General features: G+C 39.3%; 1 protein-coding gene across 1 annotated transcript in view; it reads right to left on the bottom strand.

The window, feature by feature from the left end:
* Positions 1-202: 202 nt before the first annotated feature.
* The window catches only part of CDC5L (cell division cycle 5-like), a gene marked incomplete at its 3' end in the record, with an annotated part of 13,721 nt that continues 4,006 nt past the window's right edge, over positions 203-9,917 (bottom strand). Inside the window, exons 4-11 of the mRNA XM_010155523.1 lie at positions 9,589-9,716; positions 8,497-8,596; positions 8,017-8,235; positions 6,036-6,180; positions 5,722-5,910; positions 4,123-4,271; positions 1,410-1,572; positions 203-367 (exon numbers count right to left, since the gene is read on the bottom strand). Coding sequence (XP_010153825.1) covers positions 203-367; positions 1,410-1,572; positions 4,123-4,271; positions 5,722-5,910; positions 6,036-6,180; positions 8,017-8,235; positions 8,497-8,596; positions 9,589-9,716 — 1,258 coding nt within the window. The remainder of the gene's footprint in view (positions 368-1,409; positions 1,573-4,122; positions 4,272-5,721; positions 5,911-6,035; positions 6,181-8,016; positions 8,236-8,496; positions 8,597-9,588; positions 9,717-9,917) is intronic.

The following is a 9,917-nucleotide window of genomic DNA, read 5'->3' as shown; positions in this document are numbered from 1 at the left end:
TTTTCGTCAAAAAACGACGATATATTATTTCGTCAAAAAACGACGATTATACTCTGACGGCAGCACAGAAAAAAGGTACATTTTACTTGGTTATTCTGTAGAAGCTGTACCACTTCCCCTAAACACGTCTGAAACTATGGGAACCATACAAGGAACACATTTCATTTAAACAAAAGGCATTACCTGCATCACACACACCTACCTGCTTGCGGGCATCTATATCAGCAGTATCTTCTACAAAGGCTTCATCTACTTCATGCTCCTCCAGTTCTTTTTCTGCATTTTCAGGTAAAACAATCTCGAAGTCATTCTTTGGAGCAGGAAGGGCCATGAGCCCGAGGCGCAGGTGTTCACGAGACTCTCTCTCCTGTCGAAGTATCACAAAGATGGTGCAAGAATTCAGAAGCATCGTAAGGTGCAACACGACCAAATTCCACTCACTTACATTAACAGACACGAACAATAATTTTGAGACAATACAAAAACGATACAAACAGCACCAGATCTGGAAACTACTAGAGTCCACCAAGAACTTGAAGCCCTGGTTTTCCTTCTAGCAGCAAAAAGCCTGTTTACTATAAAAAGGTTAATACAGAACCAAAGTAAGTATGAGGATGTTGAATAAACCTTGTCCTTCAAGCTAAAAGGAAATCTGAAATTCTGAACTTGAAGTGTTTTTTTTGCGAGAACATGCCAAAAACTTCAAGTGCGTATCCTTACCTAGCCCCAAAAGAAAAATGCCAATAGCTCTGGCGGGAGATATCCAAAGCCACAGTTCAGGCTGCAGAACCAGCCACATAAAAGGAGTTCCCAAGGTGTTACCTATTAGGTATGTGCCCTTTCATACCATGTCTAATTGGCAGGGTACATCTGGCTGAATCTCCAAGAATGGAAACAGCTGTTGCCAAAGGCGATGAAAGAATCTGGAAGGGACTCAGATTACTGGACGTCTAAAAACCAAGTGCTCCTAACGGCAAAAAATAAACTCCTTTCGCTCAGTGTCGTCAGCCAAACAGGACTGATGAAAAGGTCCTGTAGGTAAATGGGGAAGCCAAGCCGATGAGGGATTTGAGGGCTGTGCTGGACTGCAAGAAAAATGAATCTTTGCTTGAGATGTATTTCCTGCTCAGCTTCGAAGATGCAAGTAGGACTGAAACTTAAGTATGTCTCCTTTGCCAAACAGCTTTAGAGTGCTTTTACTGAGCACACTGAAAGCTGTAAGTGGCAAGATTTCTGTTCTTTCAAACAAAGATTTGATTTTATCAGGTGATGAGTACAGACAGACCTGCAGACACGTGGTAGAAGTAACTCTTGCTGTTACTATGAAATAAAATTCTGTCCAGGAGATGAGAATTAAAAATCCTGAAAATTAACAGAGCACCAATTTCCACTTCTTACGTCCTTCTTACCATTTGTTTTGCATAAGTTGGGTCACTGTAATCTGCCATTCCCTCTTCTGGGTTTATGTTCAATTTATCACGCAGTGGAGTTCTACCAGGAGTTGTACCAACCACAGGTTTAGGAGTTAATCCTCCACGAGGAGTTAAACCTTCTGGTCCATGAGAAGGTGTTCTAGAAGAAGTGCAGACACAGTCATTTATTTTTTTTCTTAAAGAGCTCTACTTAGAAAAGCCTAAATGCTGCAAAAAGTTAAGTAAATACTGTTAATAAATTCAATCTAGATCTTTTTTTCTTGGGAGGCAGTGAAGCTCTAATATGCAATTAGAAGAATCCAAAAAATGAATTGTTTAAACCTGTCAAGGTGTAATCAAGGACCTGTCAAGCTGAAATCTAGGCACACCATTATGTTAAGACAAGTTTCAGGAACTACATCAACACAAACTCCCACTGCTGCTTTTGAGAGAAGAGATTATCCAGTCACCAGGCACTATTCTGGGATACAGTAAGCAGCATTTAGTAGCAAGCTCTGATTTCCCTGCCACCTGTGGCAAGTCATTCACTCTGAATTCATCTGGCTTAACAGCTGTCACATGTTAAAACTGTATGAATCACTCTTTGCTTTCACTGATTATTGATGGAGTAATTACATTACAATAATTACTTCAAAGCACATAAGGTTAGGCAAAATGGATTAAATCTTAGATTCGGTGGGCCTTGGTTGCTTCTCCTCCAGACTAGAAATAAATACTGTTCCCTGTGCCAACAGCTTATGATATGAAAGGCATGCAGACATTGTCTTGGAGAGAGTCACAAGTTTTCTGTTGCCAACAGAGTTTTCACATACTGATGACAATTATAAACTGATATGACATTCTTAAATATTTCAAAGAAAACAATTCAGGCAGGTGGCAAAAACTTTTAGAAAAAAGCCTACATGATGGTACATATCTACATTTACGTAAGTATTTTCAGACAGTAATGACAAGCATGTGTGCTGTAGAGAAATAAGACTGGACAAAATAATTTAATACCCCATTTTATATTCTGTAGTGTCAGTAAGATGCCATAATGGAGACAAACACAACTGTATATATGGCCCAACACACACTACTGGTTGTCTTTTTAGGGACACACCAGCGCCCTTTTTACTAGGTAAGTCTGGGAGAGGCAAGAGATACTTCCCCCTTGCTTGAGGTTCTTCACTGGTTTTTATGAATTTTCATTTAGAATAACAAATACAAGTAATAACAGGACCACACCCACAAAAAGCCAGCCAAATTAATGTTTATGTTTTCAGGTGACTGTTTCATAGGATATATTTACTTTGTTGATTATACTAGCAGAAAAAGTTTTATGCTGACTTTCCAGAAGAAACAATTTCAAAGTAAGATGGTGGTTTCTTCCTAGTGGTCCCAGATCCATGCAATGTTTAAAACCCTATTATAACTTCCAACTTAATATCTTTTAAGAAAATTCTTATAACTAGGACATAAAAAAAACCAAACCAAAAAAAAAAAAAATCAAACAACTAATGCACAGCAACAACTTCCATGAAAACCTTGAAATCAAAGTATTACAAATTTCATACCATCATAGGAAAACAAAGTGTACTTGGTTTAAACATTTGCCCCTTTGGCCTAAATAATATGATGGCATGATGGTTCTGCTTCCCCAACCTGCCTCCTTTAAAATGATATGGCTTCCCTTTGTTTATTTTTAACCACCTAAAGGATTTTTTTTTTCTCTGCTCAAGTTCTTGGATTTTCACACTGATAAAGCATTTCTGCAAGCTAAGGTGATACTTGGGTATCACATTTACATGTGGAAATCTGAACTTCAGAAGCTTAAAAAACAACAACAAAAACCCCAAAACCCCAACAACAGAATTAGAATGTCTTTACATTTTTTAAAATACAAAATAACCCAAATGAACAGCTAGATCACTCCAGACCAAACTCTACATTTGTTGTTCTGCACCGCACTGGTGCCAGCAGATCTCCAGAAAAGGATTCATTTATGTAGATCCAATTAAAAGAGCAGGGCTGTCACACACTGCTTTTAAACAACAAAATAAGGCTGCCCTAAAGGTCCTTTTTACTTCCTTCTCCGTTTTTCCTACTAGCATGACACAAGTAAAATTAGAACCTAAGCTGAAAAAATTGACAGACAAAATGTACCAAGCGTCCTATTTTTTAGCTGCATGGTATTTGGCACTTGTGGGATATATATTTATTCAGGACCCACTGTAAGAGTTAAACCAGCAATTCCATACTATTTGCATTGGCAATGTAAGAAATATTTTATTTTGGATATATATGGCTTATAAAATATTTACTTCAGCTTTTCAAAAATTCAGTGTGGGTTTGGCTAAGGGACCTCCTACACCTTTGACTCAGAGGTAAGACTTCGGAAAGTCTAGGATTCACAAACGGAATGACACTCCACCTTACTATTTATACTCCTGTATTACTTCAGTATAATACATACTGCTGCAGAGCACAGGAGACCTCATTTTGGACCAAAACACCAGTGAGCTATACACTGTACAAATACAGATGATGTGGACGGGCTTGTGAAAGACAGAGGAGGCAGATAAAAGTGAGTTAAAATTTGTTTTGAAGCACTGATCATAACCTACGAGTTTGCGCACTGCAGTCGGCTCCCTCCACCCACCCCCACCAGACACAGGCCCAGCCAAGCACCCATCAGAGTCCGCCTTACCTGAAGGGTGTCGAAAGCACAGTGTTTGGAGTCTGAACAACCTGCTTCTGTGGCGTAACCCCCGAAAAGTCACTTTCATGCAAGGGAGTGTTCAGACCTCCCTTCAGGGGAGTATCCACGTTTGTGAGAGCCATCAAATTCTGTGCTTCCTGTACAACAAACAACACATGCAGCACATCACTAAGACTTGCACAGTCACTCTCTACTGTATGTGTTTAACAGGTTCAGTAGCAGTAAGAACAGCTGAAGAGTTATTTGAATATCAGTTTGTAGAAAATGTTTAACACTTCTTAACTTTAACTCCCATACACTGGTATTTACAAACCCTTCTGTTCCACTGAAATGGATTTTAATCTTCATTTCCAGTAAAACATACAATAAATTGGAATTGCAAAAATGAGCGAGTTACTTTTCAACATTCCAACATCCTTCAGTTTAGCAGACTCCATAAATCCGCAAGATTTATTAGCGACTGAATACTCAAGTCACCCTATGGATCCTGATTTTCAGAAGAAACAGCACACTTGCACTCTGAAATCCAACACCCATGAAGTTTATCCAAACTGCACTTCAAAGAGAACCTTTCAAAAGAGATGGTCACTATGCAGATTTTTGGTCCATGACTCAACTGGGGCTTTTATGAATATTCCCTTTTTTTTATTATTTATTTTTCCTTTTTACAATGAAGAATTAAGGCACTTTGAAATCGAGCTGATAATGATACTGCTGCACATAGCAATTATCTTCACAGAAGACTGCTAATCCAGCTATAAAACTGTACATAGGCATAATACTGCCACAGGTGATGTCAGAGCACTCCATTTAAAGGCAATGTGACCATTCTTGACCCAAGTCTCTGTGCAGTGTTTTCATGATCTGCAGAGTCAGGAATTTTCTCCTTTCTTCTATCATGAAACAAAATCTGTTGAAATACAGCTCATTATAAACACAGGGTGGGGGTTTTTTTTTTGGTTTGGGGTGGGATTTTGAGGGCATTTTGTTTCTTTGTTTTACACACTAGCTGCACTGACTTAATTTAGCCATTTCCCCACACTCAAGAAAATATTACCCAATGCTACCAGTTTTTGAAAGAACTCAGACACTTACACAATCGGTGTAACACAAACATAATTCTGAGGTTGCAAAGGTAAGCTTTGGCAATCTCTGTCTTAAAAGGTTTCAAGCCAATAAATTGCTAGGAAAATATTCTTGTGGTTAATTATTTCTTGTTAAACAAAATAAAAGCTGATCAGCAAAACTAAGTAGGAAAAAACATAAAAGACAACATCTCAAGGTCACGATCACCATACACAGCTGAGAGGTAAGCAGGACAAGGGTAAAATTACTAAGACATCAGGAGAACTGTTCATGATAAAAGTTGCACGCAACATATAATATAATAAAAAAAGAGTATCAAAGTGTTTTGGAGCATGGTGACAAGTGATCAGATAGAAGTGGATCCATTTCTATGCCTTTCAGCATCCATCCAAACCCCTGTACCGCACATAATCAAAGTAGTGTTTCTATGGTACTTACATCCTCTATTCAGTTGACTACTGCACTGAAACCAAAAGCCCATTCTGTACATTTATACCCTACCTGCAGGATCCTGTCTTGTGCTGCCGGAGTTTTGGGAGTCCTTAGTGCTATGCTGTTGTTGGTCACGTTATATTCAGACAAAAGAGTGCTGGAAGCGGAGTTTGTAATTCCAGATTCCTCAGCAGTCTGGCGTGCAATCTCGCTTGCCTGGCCTACTTTTACAACTTCTTCGAGTTCAATATCAGATATCTTTAAAGAGAAAATTCCAAGGTATAATAAGATAAAATACAACCACAAAATCCCCTTGATAGAACAGAAATCATTCATTGGCACTGGCCTTTTGTAAGTCATTTATTGATCAATGAACAGCTTACCTGAGGAGCTGGAAGCACTAGTTTACTTCTTTTTTTGGTAAATTCCGAGACTCCACTGGTCTGTAGAATAGCTGAAGGCAAGTCTGACTCTTTCTTCCGTTTCATATGTTGTTTGTCTTTTTTGCGCTCTCTTCCCTCCCTTTCACTGTCATTATGGATAAGAGAATCATTTTAGAACACACAGAACGCCTACAAAACAAACAAGCATAGAGCAAAAAGCCTGTATCCTAATCAAAAGTTGGATGTGCTGAAATAAATCATGTTGCAGGAAGAGTGAACCACCTTGTGGTGCAGAAGTTAAAGTGATCAGGTAGAGTGTGCAGATCTTCTAGCAGAACATACAAGGCAGTGTAATGCTTCTGAATTCTGGAATTAGGCAACAGTTGGTTGCTTCAGCTATAATCATCAGGGTCACTGGAGCAAGAAAAAAAAATGTCAGTCCAAGAATACAGATAGCAAGAATCAGAGGATGTGAAGAGTCCCTTTTTCTCCAGTAGCTGCTAAGGGAAGATGAACATTTTCTGTGGGATATGGGAACCAGTTTCTTTTCAGTGTTTATTAAAATGGTATTTTCTTCAAACAGCAATGAAATCAGCCAGTGAAATCATAAGCTTCATTCTGAAGCTTCTTCCAGACCCTCTGAACTAAGAGCCATACAGAAAAAAAATCAATGAGATCACAAGCTAATAAACTCAATCATATGTAGCACCAGACCTTCTCTCTCAGTAAAAAGCAGTTGGCAGTAGTCGGAAATGCAATTAAACAACTAAGTATGTACCACACTCTTGATGATGATGGGCATTTGATTTTTCGATGTGCTGGTTTTAGTCAGGAAAGAGTTAATTTTCTTCACAGTAGCTGGTATGAGGCTGTGGTTTTGGATTTGCCCTGAGAATAGCACTGATAAGGTGCTTTTCAGTTGGTGCTAGGAGGTGCTTGCACTAATTCAAGATCTTTTCCAGCTTCTGATACTGCAGCTGTGTTCCTAACTTTCTCATTACAAGCAGCATGGGAGACAGACATAGACAGATCAGACAGCTGACCCAAACTAACCACAGGGGTATTTCATTCCATAGCATGTTATGCTCAGTACATAAGGCAGGAGTGGGCCAGGGGGATACAGCTCCTTTGCACAGCCCGCTCCTTTGTTTGCTTGCTTGTTAGCTCGCTTGTCTGTTAGCTTGCTAGCTTGCTTGTTCAATAGTGAGCTGGTGGGTCGGTTGGCTTTCCCAGTTGTGCTGTCCCTTGTGGGCCTCGCTCCGATTCTGCTGCGATCACTCTAGGGCTGGCTCTCACTACTCAGGACCTGGCTGTGTATCAGTCGGCAGGTACTAAGCAACTGTATCATACGGTTTATCTTCTTTTTATTACTTAGTAGTAGTAGTATTGTTAATATCATTAGCATCACTATAATATTCATTTATATTCAATTCTTAAATTGTTCTTATCTCAATTCACGAGCTTCCTTGCCTTTTACTCTGATTCTCCTCCTCCACTGGAGGGGAAGAGGAGGGGGTGAGTGAGCAGCTGCATGTACTTTTCCAGACGAGGTCAAACCATGACAATGGCATCTTTGGGGATTTTTTAAGGGGAGAAATTAAGCATTTAAGGGACCCCCTTAAAGTACAATTCTATCAAAAGTAACACTATAAGTAAAAATCTACTCCTGTAAGCAATCTGAATAATGTTATTACTTGGAAAAAGGACTGCAAATCTACTGCTAAAAAAAAAAAAAAACCAACCTCAAGAAGCTCAAGATTTCCATTTCAAGAATGTACACAAGGAACTTCATTCTAATTGAAAAAAGGTCAACTAGGCCTTTTAGAAAGACAAAAAATACAGGAGACTGAAAAGGCAGAAGCAACCAGTCTGTCCCATGGAAAATACAACTCCTGCCCCCATTCCATTGCAGACATTTCCAGGAATTAACAGAACTTCTTTTCAAATATACTGTTCCCTCCTTAGTATAACACACACTTACGATCTTAATTCTCCATCCAGGTCTTGCTGACGTAGCTTCCTAAAATCTGCATCCAGGGCCTGGTAGTTTTCCTCTGATGTATCATAAAATCCAGGGGCAGGCTTCTTTTCAAATGGAATTTCTGCATTATAATCCACACCTCTCTTCTTTTTTCTTTTCTTCTGGATCTCAATTCCAGCAGCCCGAAGTTCTCGTCTTTTCTGGAGAGCAGCAAGCCGCCTAAAGAAACAACAACACTAGGTGATTTGAAATGCATACCTATAGGTGGCTCCTGCATCCTAACAGCTGGTATTATTTTAATCGGTTGCTGCCGAGATAGAGCTGCACATATTTAAACAAGAAGAATGAAGATCTTGTCACAAATGACTGTTAAAAAGTCTGATCCTGCAATGACTTACGGTTGTGCCTGACTTTATGCATTGTGAATGCTTCCAAGTCAACAGAAGTAGTACCAGTATATGAAAACAAGCATAACTTTACCTAGCTTCTTCCAGCTGCTTCTCTCTTGCTTTTCTTTTAGCCTTCTTTCCCTGTGTATTAGCCAGGCGAGCTCTAGCTTCAGACAGCATTTCAAGCTCATCTACAATAGTACAGATAAATACAGCTATGAATTTGCACTTAAACATGGGAGTAGGGGAAAACGTAGCATTAAGTTCAGAGAGCAATCTTTAAATCTTTAAAATCAAAGTTTTCACAGGCATTAGATATCAGGAAGAAGTTCTTCCCGGAGAGGGTGGTGAGGCACTAGGACGGGTTGCCCAGAGAAGCTGTGGATGCCCCATCCCTGGAATTGTTCAAGGCCAGGCCAGACGAGGCTTGGAGCAACCTGGTCTAGTGGAAGGTGTCCCTGCCCATGGCAGGGGTGTTGGAACTAGATGGGCTTTAAGGTCCCTTCCAACCCAAACCATTCCATGATTCTGCATGACAGCTAAACTAGTGTTCTCCAAATTGCTCCAATGTATTTGATAAATCATGGGCCAGATAAAATGAAGACTTTTAAGAAAAAACGTCCAACGTTGAAAATAATTCATCTAATTTCTAAAGCAAATCAAAATATCTACATAAAGAGGTAAACTAACCACACTAATGAGATCAGAATTTCATTTATGTCTTCATCTTAGAGTACTGTATTAGCAGTATTTGTGACTGTTCAAAAACACCACTGGTCCGCTCACGGAATTTTAGCCATGTTAATTTTCTAGTTCATAACATTGCTACGTGCAAGGAAAAAAGCCATGTAGTCCTCCTGTGCTCCAAGCAAGGATTTATCAGGGGGATGAGCTGATAGAAAAAGATGAAGATACAGAAGTAAGCACTCAAACAAGCAAGCGAGTTGTCAAAGCAGACAGTCAGTCAGAGCAAGAGATGGCAAAGACAGATGAAAAGGCAGGAAACACACTAAGAAAAGGAAAACGAAAAGTAGAAATAACTGACCAGATACAGAAATAAGACAAAACACTAAGAAAAAATGATGGGGGAGGATGGAATGGGGACAAAAAAAAAAACAGGATACAGAGGCCATGTAAAAGGAAAAACAAAGAGATCAGATTTCTGTCAAAAGCAGAATCTTACCTTCATCCATGTCAATGGGATCTGGCCTGGCTGGTTTGGTTTCTGGATTTGGATCAATTTCTCCAGGTTTAAGTTTCCGAGGATCATCAGCAGTTTCTTCCTCATTGTCTCTCTGAGCAGCTTTGTCCCTAAAAACACATTGTATGTATATCACAACTGGCTCTGTGTCCCCAAAGACTGATCAAAAAAGTAACCTTGTATTATGGACTACACATAAACCTGTTACTCAACCACTGCAGAAAAAGATGCATGAATATGGTATGGTTACATGATTAACTGATTAAATTAGACAAAAAAGCCAACAGAGTATTATATTTAAATAATAAATT

This window comes from Eurypyga helias, unplaced genomic scaffold (assembly GCF_000690775.1).
Source record: "Eurypyga helias isolate BGI_N326 unplaced genomic scaffold, ASM69077v1 scaffold43637, whole genome shotgun sequence".
NCBI lineage: Eukaryota > Metazoa > Chordata > Aves > Eurypygiformes > Eurypygidae > Eurypyga > Eurypyga helias.
This window is presented reverse-complemented; position numbering and strand designations above follow the sequence as displayed.